General features: G+C 34.8%; 5 protein-coding genes across 10 annotated transcripts in view; 2 read left to right on the top strand and 3 right to left on the bottom strand.

Annotated features, from left to right (window-relative positions):
- LOC127847414 (dnaJ homolog subfamily C member 11-like) overlaps positions 1 to 3411 on the top strand; it is a 313717-nt gene extending 310306 nt beyond the window's left edge. For all 5 annotated transcript variants that reach the window (XM_052379310.1, XM_052379309.1, XM_052379308.1 and 2 more), the window contains exon 17: positions 1278 to 3411. In XM_052379310.1, the coding sequence (XP_052235270.1) occupies positions 1278 to 1336 (59 nt within the window). In that variant the 3' untranslated portion in view covers positions 1337 to 3411. The remainder of the gene's footprint in view (positions 1 to 1277) is intronic.
- LOC127847411 (uncharacterized) overlaps positions 1 to 19683 on the bottom strand; it is a 334665-nt gene that overhangs the window by 245122 nt on the left and 69860 nt on the right. The gene's annotated exons all lie outside the window — the stretch shown is intronic.
- The window catches only part of LOC127847412 (uncharacterized), a 292485-nt gene that overhangs the window by 224145 nt on the left and 48657 nt on the right, over positions 1 to 19683 (bottom strand). The gene's annotated exons all lie outside the window — the stretch shown is intronic.
- LOC127847426 (14-3-3 protein homolog 2-like) overlaps positions 1 to 19683 on the top strand; it is a 278492-nt gene that overhangs the window by 251439 nt on the left and 7370 nt on the right. The window lies entirely within an intron of this gene.
- Positions 1 to 19683, bottom strand: part of LOC127847419 (GDP-fucose transporter 1-like) — a 291500-nt gene that overhangs the window by 270593 nt on the left and 1224 nt on the right. Inside the window, exon 2 of one of the 2 annotated variants that reach the window (XR_008033961.1) lies at positions 6993 to 13964. Coding sequence is in view for 1 of the 2 variants with exons in the window: in XM_052379322.1 (XP_052235282.1) it covers positions 12858 to 13895 (1038 nt within the window). In the remaining variant the exon portion in view is untranslated. Of the gene's footprint in view, positions 1 to 4136; positions 13965 to 19683 lie in introns of those variants that run through there. The other variant, XM_052379322.1, reaches the window with a different exon arrangement.

Raw genomic sequence — 19683 nt, 5'->3', positions numbered from 1 at the left:
ATTACCCAGTGTCCCCTGTACATTTTAGAAATTCTGTAACAAATTATTACCCAGTTTCCCATGTACATTTTAGAAATTCTGTGACAAATTATTACCCAGTTTCCCCTGTATATTTTAGAAATTCTGTTACAAGTTATTACCCAGTTTCCCCTGTACATTTTTGAAATTCTGTGACAAATTATTACCCAGTTTTCCTTGTTCATTTTAGAAAGTCTGTGACAAATTATTATCCAGAGTCCCTGGACATTTTTGAAATTCTGTGACAAATAATTACCCAGTATTCCCTGTTCATTTTAGAAATTCTGTGACAAATCATTACCCAGAGTCCACTGTATATTTTAGAATCTCTGTGACAAATTATTACCCAGTGTACCCTGTGCATTTTAGAAATTCTTTGACAAATTATTACCCAGTGTCCCCTGTACATTTTTGAATCTCTGTTACAAATTATTACCTAGAGTCCGCTGTTCATTTTAGAATCTCTGTAACAAATTATTACCCAGTGTACCCTGTACATATTAGAAATTATGTGACAAATTATTACCCAGACTCCCAAGTACATTTTAGAAATTCTGTGACAAATTATTACCCAGTGTACCCTGTACATTTTAGAAATTCTGTAACAAATTATTACCCAGTGTCCCCTGTACATTTTAGAAATTCTGTAACAAATTATTACCCAGTGTACCCTGTACATTTTAGAAATTCTGTAACAAATTAATACCCAGTGTACCCTGTACATTTTGGAAATTCTGTAACAAATTATTACCCAGTGTACCCTGTACATTTTAGAAATTCTGTAACAAATTATTACCCAGTGTACCCTGTACATTTTAGAAATTCTGTAACAAATTATTACCCAGTGTACCCTGTACATTTTAGAAATTCTGTAACAAATTATTACCCAGTGTACCCTGTACATTTAAGAAATTCTGTAACAAATTATTACCCAGTGTACCCTGTACATTTTAGAAACTCTGTCACAAATTATTACCAAGTGTACCCTGTACATTTTAGAAATTCTGTAACAAATTATTACCCAGTGTTTCCTTGTACATTTTAGAATCTCTGTTACAAATTATTACCTAGAGTCGCTGTACATTTTAGAATCTCTGTGACAAATAATTACCCAGAGTCCCCGTACATTTGAGATATTCTGTGCCAATTTATTACCCAGAGTCCCACAGATATTATGTGACAAATTATTACCTAGGGACCCCTGTACATTTTAAAGATTCTGTGACAAATAATTACCCAGAGTCCCCTCTACATTTTAGAACATTTGTTACGAGAAGAAGAGTTGCCTCCCTTCATATCAGAAGATCCCGAGACCTGATAGCATCTTGACTTGGACAGCGTAATGTGCCAAGTGACCTATCAACTATTCCATCATACACTGCTGGGGACAATGGTTGCATTGACAGGGTTTTTGAATGCTTCATCATTTGGACTTGAAGATTTAAAATCTCATTGATATTGTTTCAGTTCATCATGGAGACCAACAAAATACTTGTATGATCTGTTACTATTTAATGGTATACTGTGGGAGACCTGGCTGTGAATGTTTGTACCGTATTCATTAATATTAATGAGAAAAATATGTATTCATTGATATTAATGAGGCAGTTTGTATTCATCAATATTAATGAGGCATCCATTGTACTTAATTAAATTGCAATTAATTCCCATACATTTAAATACTATAGTGAATGAAGACCTTAAGGCAATGTAATAAAAAATTAGGCAAGCTGACAGACATGTTACTGTTTAGAAGTTATGGTTTCATTGACAAAGTTTCCCTGAACAGTTTGACTCAGAACAAATGAAATAGCACATACATTATTCAAGAGTTCGAATTTGAACAAGGCTAGTCTTCCAAAAGTCGGTTTAGGAGCAATTCATATTTGACACAATGCGGGCTCTAATGATGCCTGTCACTGGGGCTGTAAAAATTCAAAAGAGATATTTCATTGTTTAAAAGCTTATTGTCATTCAGTGATAATTATATAGTCAATAAACATCCAGTTAGTTTCGGATAACCAGAAAAATTTGTCAGAAGACCAATAATTAATTTTCTTTAGTATAAATGCATATCAAGGAAGTATATTTAGTGTTGGTGGTGCAGAAATATTGTTCTGTTCTGCCAACGTACTGAATATGTTATTTGTTAGAAAATCGGCAAGGTGCGGTGTCAGTTGTCAATTGTCGCTTTTTCCCCCACAAAGTGGAAGACATTAAGCATTGCACTTTTCCTCCATCCTTCTTAAATCTCAAAGTTTTTGGACCCAACTCCTCTAACTGCTTGAGAGTTTGTGCTCTAAGCTAAATGACCTTTAACCTTTTCCCACTCAGAAGCAAAGTGAATATGGCTATATGCAAACAGCATAAAACCAGATCAGCCTGCGAGTAACTCGCAGTCTGTTCAGGTTTTATGCTGTTTGCTGCTCATCAGTATCTATGGTTTGGAGATGAAGCTTTAAAAACTTGAATCTCATAATCTTTAATTTAATTAGATTTTCTAAGACACTTAAAATGTGTCAAAGTGCGTCTCTGAAGAGTGGTAAAGGATTAAAGTGTGATCATAAAGGAAGGTTTTAAGCTGCAACAAGTTTGTGCACTTCAGGTCCTTTTATATTTTCTACAAGTATATCATTACATGTGTTTATTAATAGATTAACAAAAATAATGCAAGAATTATGTTTATATTAATTTATCCTGAAAACAAAGGTTGCAATTACATTGCAAGAACTGGTTTACAATTTTAGGGCTATTTTTATGGTGTTTATTTTAGGTCAATTACCAGAATATATTTAAAAGCCCCTGAAGGAGGGCATATAGTGATCGCACTGTTTGTCCGTCTGTCTGTCTGTCCGTCCGTCTGTCTGTCCGTCACACTTTGCATTTAAGTTTCGAAAAATGCTCATAACTTCTTTCCCGCTTCAGATGTAACCTTCATATTTGGTATGCATGTGTATATGGACAAGGCCTTTCCATACGCACACAAATTTTGACCCCTTTGACCTTGACCTTGAACTTAGGGTCCGCGTTTAGGTTTCGAAATCTGCATTTAGGTTTCGAAAAATGCTCATAACTTCTATGTCGCTTCAGATGTAACCTTCATATTTGGTATGCATGTGTATATGGACAAGGCCTTTCCATACCCACACAAATTTTGACCCCTTTGACCTTAACCAGCGTTTTACTTTTATGGATACTGTTGTTTATCATTTGAAATATTAGTTTTACAATGCAATGCTAAGGACATCCTGATATCTGGATTTTCCTAATTTGCATATTTTGTGTTCACTGTGATTAATGCTGTACATTTTATTGCATGTTAAAAATGACGAAAGTAGTCGTGGATATAAAATTCTATTTATGTATGATAGTCCAATAAATGAATAAATTTTACGTGTTTGTTTACTTAAATTTCTGCCAGACCATGTCTTTCAGTCATGCGGTGTATGCATTTGATTTCGTAAAATCAGGCATAGTCCTTTGATATTAATTTCATGGATTTTCTAATAATTTTTTATACATGTACACTTCAACACCGTTATTTCGAACACCGATAATCCGAAGTCACCATTATTTTGAAGTATTTTTGGGGTCCCGATTTGGGTTCATCTTTGTTTACTGTACAATTTTATAGTGCATCCGAACTTCGTTAAACCGAAGATTAGTTAATTCGAAGTGATTCTGTCGGTCCCAGCACTATAATTCGCACCTAATTATCAATCTTTAATCCGAAGTCAAAACTGCAAACACAGCGTAATTTCACACCTTTGTCGTCTGCGCGTGAGACGTCAAAAGCCGATAATTACACCTATGTCGTCTGCGCGTAATGTGTTAATTTTATAATGTCGTCAAAAGCCGATTATTACTATTTATATAGTTTTGCATTCTTTAGTAACAAACGTGTCATGTTAGGTCTGAGTTAATGTGGTCAAATGAAATGCATCATATATAAAGTCTTCCTTTTTAACAAAAATCATTACAAAATGTCTGATACAAACAAGCCAACCACGTTACTATTTTCCTAACCAAATGTTATATTTTATATGTACTGATAATTTTTGCTATTCGTTATATTTTATATGTTCTGTAATTAGAGAAAAATTAAGGAATTGCAGGAATAGAAATCCAAGATTTTTATTAGTAAACATGCCATTAGAAGTCTTGTATACAATATAGCAAATAATGAAACAGTTTTGTATACAAACATACACAAATACAAAACACTGCTGTAATGGAAGCTTTCAGCTTCACATTATAAAACTAGATAAATTATAATTATCTTCACAAATTTGTGGCAAGTTTGTTCATATAATATTTCTCTGATGTAAATTTATTTACTTTTATGAATGTATTCTCTCATCGTCTTTTTTATAGGTTACAAGTTATTAATAAATAAACAAAAGAAAATAGAATATGCTACCTAATTATGATCAAAATAGTGTTGTCAACTGCAAATATCATGACTTTTTTCATTTGAAATAGATAATCAAATAACAGTATTGTATTTAATCTCATGGTATAGAGATAAAAATTTGATACATGATTTTTTTTATTAATAATTTGTTCTAATGACAAAGTAACAATATAGGCATACATATATATATATATATATATATATATATATATATCATCCCCATCAAATTGTAAACTCTCAAAATACTTCTTGTCCTACTCAATTAAAACTCGTTATTACATATCAATTTATGCAACACAGCTCTCCTGTTTAGAGAATTATGTTTTTTTATTCTCATGTATTATGCGCCAATGGCCTTTAATGTTTATGAATGGAAATAAAGTAGCATTATTATACAGCTCAACAGACAGTCAATTAATATTGCTCATCAAATTGTAAGAAATTGTAATAACATTCACTGAGCGCTTTGCCATCATTGGCAACGTTACCCTTTACCACTTGGATACATATTTTGACGCATTTGTAGTCCCTTAGAAAGTTATATCTAATTAAAGACCTTTTTTACTAAATTCAAGATTAAAGGCTTCTTTTTTTTAAACCTTAGATAATGATGAGCAGCAAACAGCATAAAACCTCAACAGACTGTGAGTTACTGGTTTAATGCTGTTTGCACATAGCCATTTTTACTTTGTTTCTGAGTGGGAAAGGGTTAACTGTGTAAAGGACAACTAAATATTGCCGGAACGGGAAGCAAATCCCTAAGGTTTATACCAAACAAATAAAGGCATAAGTAAAAATTTCCATTCTCCATGAAAAAGGTACAGAAAAGCATACACTTACTGGTATTGTTCAAGGTCATTAAGGAAGAGCCATCTCTTAAACAAAACATACAAAAATGTTCTCGCAAAACCTTAGTAAAATGCTAAAAGGAACGAGAATCAATTGGTTAAAAAATGATAACAACCTTGGTATAAACAGTCCTTTTTTCACAACAAAAAAATAGTGCTACTTAAATCCAAAAAGCATGTATAAACAATATGGTTCTTCATTTGATCTATTTTTAACACTTTCGCTGCTAAGTAAAACATATATGTATAAAACAACAATATGTAACCATACATGTCATCCCTCCCTAACCTTTAATTACATGATTTAATCTTTATCATCAAATTTGTAACCGCTGTGATTCCCACACTAAAATTCCAAATTTTACGGACAACATAACCATTCCGGTTATGTTGTCCGTAAAATTTGAAATTTTTGTCACCTACATGACCACTCCTATTTAAAATATATAACTACAGAGTTAACAAGGTTTTACCATAGCCATATAATGAAAAATGCCCCGCCGCCTGGCAGCCATGTTCTTCAACCAACCAGAACCATTTTGACAGTTTGTGCAAGATATCATTGCGAAAATTCTTCTCACCAAGTTTCATGAAGATCGGACACTAAATGTGGCCTCTAGAGTGTTAACAAGGATTAACTAATGCCCCACCCCCTGGCAGCCATGTTCTTCAACCAACCAGAAAAATTTTCAAACACGTCCAAGATATTATTGGGAAAAATCTTCTAACCAAGTTTCATGAAGATTGGACAATTAATGTGGCCTCTAGAGTGTTAACAAGGATTTACTATAGCCATAAAAGGAAAATGCCCCGCCTCCTGGTGGCCATGTTTTTCAACCAACCGAAACCATTTTGGATCTCGTCCAAGATATCAATGGGAAAAATTATCTGACCAAGTTTCATAAAGATTGGACAATAAATATTGCCACTAGAGTGTTAACAAGGCAAATGTTGATACTGCATGACGGACTAAAGGCAATCACAAAAGCTCACCATGCGCATGCACATTGTTCTCAGGCGAGCTTTAAAAAAAAGACCATAAGACACATTATGGCAAAGCTATGACTTTAACATAAATTTTCTAGCTGTTTTATGGTCAACTTTGACCTTACACTTTAGTAAGACCTTGACCTTATTACAACACGTCTAGTGATGATGGACATTTGCACCATAGTCTTTCGAAGTCTATCAATAAATGTTTAAGGTATGACTGTGACAAGCAACTTCACACAGACAGACAGTCAGACCACAGGCAGACAGTGCAGCTGCAATAAACAGCTTTCTTAAAAGGAGGGAATAAATAATAACTTAACAACTTTATACTTATGTAACACGTACAATAGTCTAAGGTTATTCCATAGACACACATACTTTCATTTATATTTATTACGTATTTAGATTTTGGCAATCTTACTTGGGAATTTTTCCTTTCACTTGAGAAAAATACCCTGTGTTGGCAATACCAATAAATAAGAAAAATAAGGCTATGATTTCGTAAAAAAGTTAAGGCCAGTTTAAGAAAATCTGGCTCAAGTCACTTATTTGATTGATTCATACTTAATTTTTTAAGTTTTTGTGTTCTACAAAATAGTCTTTATATTGTTTAGATCTCTTTTTATTTCAGTGAAATCTTGAATATGTTTAAAATGAATATTTTCCTCATGATATAGCAACATTAAACAAGAGGGCCTGAAAGGCCCCAAGTCGCTCACCTAAGATACAAAGGAACTGACCTGCTCAGTGCAGCCCCAAGATATCATTAGAACAAAAATTAATGTTCTAACCAAGTTTTATGAAGAGAGAAATATAAATGTAACTATTAGAGTGATAACACGGTTTTACTTAAGAAATATTAGGAGAAATTCCCTGACCCCTGGTGCCCATGTTTTTCAACAGACCAGAACTATTTTCGAACTGATTAGATATCCTTAAAACAATTGTTCTGACCAAGTTTTATGAAGATTGGACAATAAATGTGACAATTAGAGTGTCGGTGTTAACAAGTTTTTACTAATAGCCATATAAGGAAAATGCCCCATCCCCTGGCGGCTATGTTATGCAGCCAACTGGAACCATTTTCAAACTTGTCCAAGATATCGTTGGAACAAATCTTCTGACCAAGTTTCATTACGATCAGGCAATAAATGTGGCCTCTAGAGTGTTAACAAGGTTTTACAATAGTAATATATTGCATATAAGAGAAAATGCCCCGCCCCCTGGTGGCCATCTTTTTCAACAAACTGGAACCATTTTCGAACTCGTCCAAAATATCATTGGGACAAATCTTCTGACAAAGTTTCATGAAGATTGGAAAATAAATGTGATCACTAGTATTAACAAGGTTTTACAATAGCCATAATAGCCATTTAATGAAAACTCCGCCCCCTGGTGGCTAGATTTTTCAATCAATTGGAACAATTTCGAACTTGTCCAAGATATCATTGGAACAAATCTTGACTTCTGACCAAGTTTCATGTGGCCTCTAGAGTGTTAACAAGTTTTTACTATAGTCATATAAGGAAAAAAAAACACCCCCTGGCGGCCATGTTTTTCAACCAATTTCGAACTCGTTCAAAATATCATTGGGACAAATCTTCTGACCAAGTAATCATAAAATAAATGTGGCCCCTTCAGTGTTAACAAGGTTTTAGTATCGCCATATATATAAGCATATTAGGAAAAATGCCCCGCCCCCTGGCAGGCATGTTTTTTCAAGCAAACATGACAAGATATTAGTGAGACGAATTTTCAGACCTAATTTCATAAGATAGGATCATAAGTGTGGCCTCTGGAGTGTTAACAATGCAAATGGTGACACCGCACAACACACAAAAGACGATGACAAAAGCTCACCATGAGCACATTGAGCTCAGATGAGCTAAAAAGTGACCTTTCTTTTTGTTCATAAATCTGGGCCTGCTAAATATATTTTGAGTCTATATTTTACGTGATTTGATTGAAATTGATCACACTAGATATAGGCATATTCATATATACATAAAGAACAAAATCAGTTCCCTTACATGTATATACAAATATAATATCACAGATGCTTGGAAGAACTATAATACAACAAGATTTAAGAGGCTGAAATTTAAATGGTTTAATAGGGTTTAAAAATAATGTCCAATGAAACTGTATCATAAGCAAAATAAGAAAAGTTGGGTTGTGATAGGCCTCTTAACAAACAAAATATTGTACACAATAAGTAAGAATTACCACATACATGTATAAATTGAACCAATTACACAATATTTTTAATTTCCACACAATGAGTTAGTTCCACACTTAATGCTAACACATTATTATTTGTAAAAAATATAAATAAAAGAAAAAGTTAAACACAAAATAAAACCGCTCAAAGATGGCACATTTAAAAATCAACAGGTCATAAGAACCCTCAATAAATATGAGCCGCAATCAGGGAAAACTGGGCTTAATGCATGTGCATAAAGTGTTGTCCCAGATTAGCCTGCGCAAGGAAGGAAATGTACATGAAGTATTTTCTAAAAGGAAGGAAGCATTAAACAAGTATTTTCTAAACGAAAATCCAGTCTATGTGGAAAGTATCATCCAAGATTATCCTGTGTGGATTGCAAAACTTTACGCACATTCATTAAGCATGGTTTTTCCATAGCAAGGCTCCTTTGCAATTAAGACACCAAACCATACCAGGGCCCTCAATCTATTTAATCTGTCGCCGAAATTCGGCGGCAGTCCCCCACCTGAAAAGTATACTTTTTTCCCCTTTTGGGGGGAAAAATTTCCTTGAAAAAAAAATATATTTTTTTTTTTTTTTTTTTTTTTAATAGAACGATGTGTCTCATGATTATTAAATCTCAATTCTATTTCAATTTAATCTTTGCAAACATACTAAATTATGAAAAATGCAATGAATATAGTGAAAACATGTACACATGTAATAATGAGAGAGTTAGTAAAAAAAATCCCCTAAAAAGGGAAACGCCGCGAAAAATTCCCCCTCCTAAGGGCTGCGGACCCCTTCCCCCAAAAGTAGCGCGAGGGCGCTGCATACCCATTTCACACTCAACCATACCCATATCACACTCAACCATACCCTTTTCACACTCAACCATACCCATTTCACACTCAACCATACCCATTTCACACCCAACCATACCCATTTCACACTCAACCATACCCTTTTCACACTCAACCATACCCATTTCACACTCAACCATACCCATTTCACACTCAACCATACCCATTTCACACTCAACCATACCCTTTTCACACTCAACCATACCCATTTTACACTCAACTATACCCATTTCAAACTCAACCATACCCATTTCACACTCAACCATATGCATTTCAAACTCAACCATACCCATTTCAAACTCAACCATACCCATTTCAAACTCAACCATACCCATTTCACACTCAACCATACCCTTTTCACACTCAACCATACCCATTTCACACTGAACCATACCCATTTCACACTCAACCATACCCATTTCACACTCAACCATACCCTTTTCACACTCAACCATACCCATTTCACACTCAACCATACCCATTTCACACTCAACCATACCCTTTTCACACTCAACCATACCCATTTCACACTCAACCATACCCATTTCAAACTCAACCATACCCATTTCACACTCAACCATATGCATTTCAAACTCAACCATATCCATTTCAAACTCAACCATACCCATTTAAACTCAACCATACCCATTTCAAACTCAGCCAGAAACATTTCTGCATCGCAATTCTTCATTTCTATATTTTCCACTTTCGACCCAAACTTGAGATCTGATGACACATACAAATTGTCCCAAGAAGTTTCTAAATTGTCTACTCTGTTGGAGAGTATTAAAATCCAAAATTATTCAACATAATTATGTATATTATGTAATATTATGCTTTTCTGTCCTATGCTATGTTATGATTTGCTATGTTAAGTAATGTTGTTAATGCAATTTGCTCTGACTGGAACAAATACAATACTTAATTGATTTAAAATTTCTACACCAGAAACAAAGATTCATGATTTTCACTGACGTCAGCTTGAAAAAAATTCTGATTATTGTCTAATCACGCATTTTACAATTTGGAAATCAGCATGGGAATGACTTTGTGGAATCCGATGAAAATCATTTCATCATCATCTCCACCACATTTATGTCTGTGTCTTCAATTTGCAACAGACGGTCAGTCACATGATAAAGTGCAGTGAGTGAAACACAGAGATGGGACATTAAGGAAATCACAATTTAGGATTTGGAAATGAGCATGTGAATGACTTAGTGGAATCCGATGAAAATCGTTTCATCATCATGTCCACCGCATATATGTCCGAGTCTTCATTGCAAGAGACACATGATTAAGTGCAGTGAGTGAAATACAGAGTTGGGTCAATAGGGAATTTTATGTTAGTATGGTGCAGGGCTTTCCACAGGTCATTTAACGATCCCTCGCTGGGACGCTTGAATTTCGAAATCAGAGTCCCCGGGGCGCTTGAAATTTTCCGATCGGTGTATTTTTTAGTAAAAGAAAGTGGAGATTGTAAAAAAAAATCAAGGTTTCTCTATCGGTGTATCAATATTCCCTGTTTTAAAAGAGCCTCTGTACCTACTTTCACAAGTAATCGCCATAAACACCACATGGGGTAATGGATAATCCACTGATAAGAGAATAGCATGACGCGCGTATCGAATATTCTAGCCACATTACACAGTCATTTAAATGCTGACAAGGATGTATCTGGTAACTTTCCAGTCGTCAAACTGTGATGTTCATCGTCCAATCGGTTACGCAAATGCTTATGAGGGCGGGGTTAACTATCGACCATTATTTTTGATTGACGTCGGGCACGAAGTAAGAGTTTATCGCAGCTTGATTAGCAAGAAGTTGTACCATTTATGTAATATAAAACCGGTAATTAGTACAGTACAGTACATTAAAGACGGTTTCGGGCATCATCATCACACCTTTTTACTGTAAACAAGTGTTACCTATGACTCATAATTAATACAAGAAATTAATTGGAAGTGGTAAACAATTAATTACTTATAGCGAGTAAGTTGTGCAAATGACTCCCGGTTACAATTATGCGATAACAATTTAATTACAGTACATGTATATTTCATCATGTCCATGTAAAGAACTGATTCACCTCGTTTTTCTGACATTAATTCGACACGTAATGCGCTTTAACAAATTTTTGTTGAATTAATTAAGCACACTTGTAAATGTTTTGTCCGATAATCGATACTTAGAAGACTGATGATGGCAACCGGCCGTAATCCTCGTGGACAACGTAAATTTCATGCATAATTCCGTCAAAACATTTATTCGACTCGTAAACAAAATGTTTTAACAAATTATCGTTGAATTTATAACGCAACTGTTAATATTTGTTGAAATCTCAAATGACAATAATTAACTTTGTAATCCGAAACCCATTCCCGTAAGTCGATGTTAACGCGTTTTTAGTCCGAAACACACTTCCGAATGTAAATGTTACCGCAACGTTAAATAAAATATTTTTGCTTCAAATTAGCAGTGCAAATTTATTTTGTGTCGAATATTTTTCTCAATTAAAAAAGAGCGCGAAAACTATGCAGCATGTACAACCTCGCGTCATTTTCATAGAATGCGTACGTGTATTAAGCGTTTTAACAAGCACATTGACACGTTAAATTTAAAAAAAAATCAACGTAGGGAGGGGACACCCCTCCCGAACCATTCCTATCAGCCCCAGGGCGCCTGACAAAAATCCTGTGGAAAGCACTGTGGTGTCAGTGTGTGATATAATAGAAAAACTTTATTCTTACTTCTGGATCTTTAACTGCATCAGTTTTATACATACAATATGTTAAAGCAAAGCTTTTTCCTAAGAGTGGCCAATAGTATAAATATGGATTACTTTAGCCAATCCAAAAGATAACTTTAATTCGGATAAAGAAAACCAAAGCCAAATACCTTGGCTTAATCTTTTCCAAGACTAAACTAAAATAGGCACCTGTTGCATACACTGTATATCTATTATTTTTATACTATCACTAACCAACAAAAGAAATCTTAAAATGGAAGACACCAAAAGTTATCTGCTGGACAAGAGTTATCCAGAGCTGTACAATTGGCTATTACTGGTGCTTAAAAACTATTATGGGTCTTAACAATGTAATAAAATCTTAAGAAATAAAATATTTTGTTTAACAAGAGCACCGCATAACGGGTGCCACGTTCGGCTGCTGGTGCTGTTTGAATAGATAAAAGCTTGTCAGATTTTATTTTTTTTAGGTCACGGTGACGGTGACCTTGACCTTTGACCTAGTGACCAAAAAATGGGTGTGGCATGTAGAACTCATCAAGGTGCAGCTACATATGAAGTTGCAAAGTTGTATGTTGAAGCACTTTGATTTAGAGCCAATGTTCAAAACCTTGACAAAATGTCAAGGTTTTAGCGGACGGTGGACACGACACGACCAGCTGGCTATGACAATACCTCAGGTTTTCTCCGAAAACAGCTGAGCTAAAAATGTTGAGTTTGTATAAATTTCAGTTCATGGTCAATTTGAACGTAGTTGTCAAAACAATCAAACTTTAAAATGCCCATTTGTATGCTGTTTCTGTAAGGTTATCGGCAAGTCTGCACTGGAAACGTCGTCTTTGGATTTCTTGGAATCCTCGAGAATTCTCGTGAAAGTATACACTAAAACTCCGGCAACAACCAAAAAGTTACCCAACCACCAGTACAACGTTTTCGATTCATTGTAAAATAATACGGCTAGAACAGTTTGACACACCGACTTGGCATTTATACTCAGGTGATGAGCTATTGGTGAGGTGTACTTAATCTGAAGGGCACTGACCCAGCCAATACACAGGCTGAGCCCGCCAGTGAAGGTCAAAACCAACCAGAAGTTCATTGAGTAAATGTACTGCGATTTAAACACGGATACTAGCTGTCCTGAGCCTATTACTAATGGAAGGAACAACATCATGCAATTCATGTTGTTGTAGTAAGCTAATTTCAGGGAATCTCTATCTAGCACGGTTTCCGCTTTTTTGAAAAGTATTCCGGTAACCGCTGCCGACAGGCTTGACAACAGCCCGTATATAACTCCCATGACACTCAGCGTCCCAGAGACATCTTCCTGGTCTATTCCAATGAAAAACCCGCAGACTACTAAAAAACACGACATCACTGCTCGCGCGGTAAGGCCTTTCTTCAGATAAATAGCTGATAATCCTATAGTGAAAATAATCGTGAACGATCTAGCCACCTGATAAAACGCCACGCCAATGTGCTTCAGCATCAGGTTGTTAAAAGTCAAAGAACAAACTGAGCTCATCGACAACAGTAGCATAGTTCTCGAATACAGTAAACTTGGCTCAACTTTCGGAACTTTTATTTTACACTTTTGACCCCCAAATCCGATAAAAACTATGAATCCGGCGGCACTTAAGCTTTGATACCAGGCGGCAAAAATCGTCAATTCTTCATCACCAAACGAGCCACTGAGGATGAACTTGTTGAGGAAGACCATGGAGATGGACACTGCCCAGTACATGAGCACGACGCCAGCGATTATCCAATAGTGCCTGCGTGGGTGGGACCCGTCGTCAGGCATTGTGGGAACACAGTCGGACGGGAGGTCAACTTGTGGATGGATCAATTAGGCTGGGAATGTGTTGCTGACCTGGAAAATAGTTCATTTTGTCATGATCAAATTAAACACACACAAAATTATCAAAATCTAAGGAATTTTAAAGAGAATGCCTTTGAGTAGGGGATAACTTAAGGTATCTACATGTATCTAGCCACCTTGAGGTCACAGGTTCCATCCACACTGTAGAAGCATTGTTCAAAAACACCAACTACTGGTTTTACCCAGGAAACATGTAAAGGTTTATGTTATAGCGCCGTGTAACCCATTTTTCGATTTTTTTCTTTATAAACGAGGCAGAGACATTTGTTTTAGTTTAGGAAACATATGTTAAGACGCAATCTCGATCATCATTTTTTCGACTTTAAAAATGGTTGATCCTTGCATCCAAATTGGAAACGCAAACTTAATTTTTTTCTTAAACATGTCCTGTCCAGTCTTATATTGTCCGACTTTATCTGTGTTTGTTTTTCCACTAAATATATGTATTATCGGTGGGATGTATTGAAGTAATAATATCTATTTGTAAATCTTTTAAATGTTTATAAATACTAGTTCATGTGATGCTAGTGAGATTCAATAAAAAGTTTTTAACGAAAACTAAAGCAATTTTGCCAGGAGGGAATGCTATTGACAATAACAGTTTTAGAGACTTGTTCTTGAAAAAGCTATTGATCATTTCAAATGATCAGCTCAAAAATTGAGTAGTTTATACATAACAATCATTGAAATTATTTCTGAATCCTTCTTTTAGATGCAGGTATTAGACACTTTTTTCACTTAACGTTCTTGCAAACTATCTAAATTGCATCCTATTTATGAAAATGTTAACAGAAAGCTTAATCAATAATACATTGTATATAATACAAAATGCGTTAAAGTATTTGACTAGTTAACATTGTAAAAAGAGCTGCGTTACTGAAGCACAATGCCCCCTCCTACAATTTGAAGCCGAACAAGAGCTATTTAAGAGACAAAAAATCTAAGGCCCATAACTTGATCAACAAAAAATGGACCAAAACGAAACTCAGAATTTCATCTGTAAGTCATTTAGGTAGCTGAATATCAGAAAGTCCAGGGCCCATAACATCCCCCAAAATCAATGGACAAGATCAATACTCATGCTTCATTTGTAAGTCATGTAGGCAGACTCACATACCAAAAACTAGCTAAATATCTGAAAGCGTTCCAAAAACGGTTATTATAGAGAACATTTCTAAATCCTATTTCGTCAAATTTCAATAAACCTAAACAAAACTTGAACTTTATCATTAGGTCATGAAGATAGACTCCCCAACCAAAAGTCACCTCAATATCTGAAAGTATTGCACACAAAAAAAAAACACTGATAAACAGAAAATTTTGAAATCCAAAGCTCAGAACTTTGCAGTGAATCAATGGACCAGAACTTAACTCACACTGCATCTGTAAGCTATGTATGAAGACTCACATGCCAAAAATCACCTCAATATCTAAAATAGTTGCATAAAGAATCTCTGGAAAACAACAATTTGTAGTCCAAGGCCCATTACTCGCCAAAAAACAATGGACCGGAAAAAAACTCACATTTCATATGTAAGTCATGTAGATAGACTCGCACACCAAAATCAGCTCAATATCTTAAAGCGTTGTGTAACAAGAGATGTGTTTGTCAGAAACACAATGCCCCCTAATGAACCGCTTTGATTTTTTTTTACCTTTGACCTTGAAGGATGACCTTGACCTTTCACCACTCAAAATGTGCAGCTCCACGAGAAGTAAGTAAGAGATTGAATGGAGAGAAGAATTTATTTTTTTTAATTTTTGACCTTTGCCATGCCAAATATGAAGTTGTTGTGTTCAATATTAAACAAGTTATTATAAAAAAAACTTTAACGAAGGTTAAAGTTTTAGGAAAACAAATGCAATGATATTTTACCTTTGACCTTGTCGGAGGATGACCTTGACCTTGACTTTTAACCACTAAAAATGAGCAGCTCCATGAAATACACATGCGTGGTAAATATCATGTTGCTATGTTCAATATTGCAAAAGTTATCAAACTTTAACCAAGGTTTCAGTTTTGGGACAGAATGACAGACAAACAGACAGACAGGACAAAAACAATATACCCCCAATCTATCGATCCGGGGGCATAAAAAAACTCCAGAAAACAGTTAGGGTAAGTTTATTTTGCCCTTGAGTCAGACATTTTTATCTTTGAAGTTTGCAAAGATCAGTTTTGCTAAGCATGTTTTGTTACAACAAACACTTTAGCCCTTCATACTCAAAATAAAATAAAGATTTCAAAATAAAATGTTATCAAATGTTGTCAATTCAGAATTACCAATTATCGATCATAATTTTACCATCGGCATTTTTGTCAAATACATTTCACATCATTAACAAATAATATTGAATACATTACCTTATTCTGTAATAATGAAAGGTTATTTTCCGTGGTTCGCTCTATTGTATAGATTTTACAGTAAAAAAATGTATCACAACTCAATTAGCCCTTGAGGGGAAGGCAACATATGGCGAACATTAATTTATTTAATGGCAGAGGCATATGGTTAAATATTATGCACATATTCATTCCAATTCACATGACTCAATCTATAAAGAATCCCATAGCTCACAAACAACAAGAATCACATAATGTTTTATCTTTGTATGTTTGCACTTTTCTTTTTCACCCCCAGTGCTTCAAATGGTTCTGTTCTTGTAAAGTTTGGATAAACACTCAAAGTGATCATGTCATTTGTCTTCTTTTTATAACTCATTTTCATCAACATGTTGACAAAATAATTAACTTGTACATTCATCACAGGACTGAAATTTGCATTTTTGTAAATATATAGGGAATGTATAACTAAATAAATCCTTAATACAAATTGCGTCCGTGTTAAGGACGAATGTGTCCGACTAGTGGGCGAATTCAGAGGGTAATGCTAATCAAATGTTTTCCAATGAACATATTAAGCTCTGAATATAAATAATTATTTGTAAACAAGATGCGTTTGTGAAACACAATGTCCCCCTATATGACGTTTGACCTTGTAGGATGACCTTGACCCTTCACCACTCAAAATGTGCAGCTCCATGAGATACACATGCATTTCAAATATAAAATTGCTAGCTTCAATATTGCAGAAGTGACATTACATGAGCAATTTTGACCCATATATTTGACCTCGAAGGATGACCTTGACCTTTCACCACTAAAAATGTGCAGCTCCATGAGCTACACATGCATGCCAAATATCAAGTTGCTATCTTCAATATTGCAAAAGCATTCATAAAATTAGCGATTTGGGCCACATATATATATACCTCTGACCTTGAAGGATGATCTTGACCTTGACCTTTCACCACTCAAAATGTGCAGCTTCATGAGATACACATGCATGCCAAATATCAAGTTGCTATCTTCAATATTGCAAAAGTACTCATAAAATGATCGATTTTGGCCACATATATTTGACATCTGACCTTGAAGGATGACCTTGACCTTTCACCACTCAAAATGTGCAGCTCCATGAGATACACATGCATGCCAAATATCAAGTTGCTATCTTGAATATTGAAATACTGCAAAAGTGTACATTAAATGAGCGATTTTGACCCATATATTTGACCTTTGACCTTGAAGGATGACCTTGACCTTGACTTTTCACCACTCAAAATGTGCAGCTCCATGAGATACATATGCATGCCAAATATCAAGTTGCTATCTTCAATATTGCAAAAGTTATTGCAAATGTTAAAGTTGGCGCAAACCAACCAACAGACCAACCAACCAACAGACAGGGCAAAAACAATATGTCCCCCACTACTATAGTGGGTTTGACAGATTGATGGCCCTGACAAGCGTATAGTCCTGGCTATGATCACAAAGATACAATATTATAGAGAACATCCAGGGCCCATAACTTTGCAAAAATCAATGGAACAGAACGAAACTCACACTTCATCAGTAGTTCATGTAGGTAGACTCAAATTAAAACAAGAGAATGAGATGTGTTTGTCAGAAACACAATGCCCCCTAATGCGCCACTTTGAAATGTTTTTTTTTTACTTTTGACCTTGAAGGAAAACCTTGACCTTTCCACACTAAAAATGTGCAGCTCCATGAGATACACATGTATGCCAAATATCAATTTGCTATCTTCAATATTGCAAAAGTTATGACCAAGGTTAAAGTTTTGAGACAGACACACAAACTAGTGCTGCAACAATACGCCTAAAACCATATTGCAATATATTGTCAGTTCAAAAACACGTATTGCAATATATTGCAATATATTGCTTACTTGTACCAGAATTATAACTCGCCAGCTAATCACCAAAACCAACTTAATTACATAAACATAACATTTGTATTGTATGTTTAGGTTTTAGTTATATCCTATTGGCAATTCTAGCCATTTTTACAAAATGCATTATAAACACTATCAACTCATATTTTGGCTTTACAAAGAATTTTGTTATAAATGAAAGATAAGTATTGTCATTTTGTCCATTGGATATTCCCATTAAACATTAAAAATGCTGCGCAATTGTGTGCTGTATACTGTATTGTGTATACAAAAAATCTCTGGGACATTAACATTAATTGATTATTAATATGCTACAAGTACAATATGACCAAGTCATTACTGTTTTATTCAAACTGGTAAAGCATAGTTATTGCTCAGTTTACAAAATTTTGTGGTGCCGCTCAAGAGTCAAGTGCAAGAACAAATTTGATGTTCCGCCACAACATTTGACACAATCCTTACACCGCTTACACTATTCTACCCCTTCCTCGATCTCATTCGTTTCTCTCTTCCTTTTAAGACTTAAATATGCCCAAAAACAACACTTTTTCCATTGGAATTGTCTATAAAGTCAAACTTGGCGTTCGTTTCGTCTGCCATTTTAAGAACTATTACAAAAGCCGACAAGAAGATTAATAACCCGAAAGAGAATTGTGGATGTTTAAAAGCCGGTCGTGTAACTTATCAGAATACTGTTACGTAATTTGTTTCGGATCATTATTACTTCTGTTTATAATAACATTAATTAACATTTTTATTATGTAATTAATTGTGTTTTGTATCGTATTTACATAAGCTTCATCTTGAATATAACAGTATGACACGCAAAAGCAGATCTTACGGACTCCCATGTAACAACGCTACTCCGTATACAAGACTTTTAAGAATGCTAGTTTTACGTAACATAATTTATTTTTTCTTGTTTTGTTTACTTTGATATCATTATTTCGGATGGCTTTTCTGGGCAAAATGTGGATGATTTTTTGCAGAATTTTCATACCGGTATGATGAAAATCATATCGCAATACAATATGCGGATTGCGTATTGCGATATATACCGATATACCAGTATATTGTTGCAGCACTAACACAAACACACACATACATTGACAGACAGACAGGACAAAAATAATATACCCCTGATCATTTAATCGGGGGGCATAAAAATCAGCTCAATATCTGAGCAAAAAACCTCCAGAAAACAGAATGCTAAAAGGACTGAGTTGATCATGTATCTATGGACACAAGTCCACAGGTATGTAATGTACATCAAAGAAATTATATCATTAAAAAAACTTTGACAAATCAATCATTTGAGTTATAAATAACCAAAAGAATAAATCTGTACAGTAACTGTGAAAAGAACTTAAATTCTTGGTAAGGAAATATATAATATGAGATTTATAATTATATAAATTACTTCCCTTGAAAATAATTGTCTCTAACAAATC

This window comes from Dreissena polymorpha, chromosome 10 (genome assembly GCF_020536995.1).
Source record: "Dreissena polymorpha isolate Duluth1 chromosome 10, UMN_Dpol_1.0, whole genome shotgun sequence".
In the NCBI taxonomy this organism is placed as follows: Eukaryota; Metazoa; Mollusca; class Bivalvia; order Myida; family Dreissenidae; genus Dreissena; species Dreissena polymorpha.
This window is presented reverse-complemented; position numbering and strand designations above follow the sequence as displayed.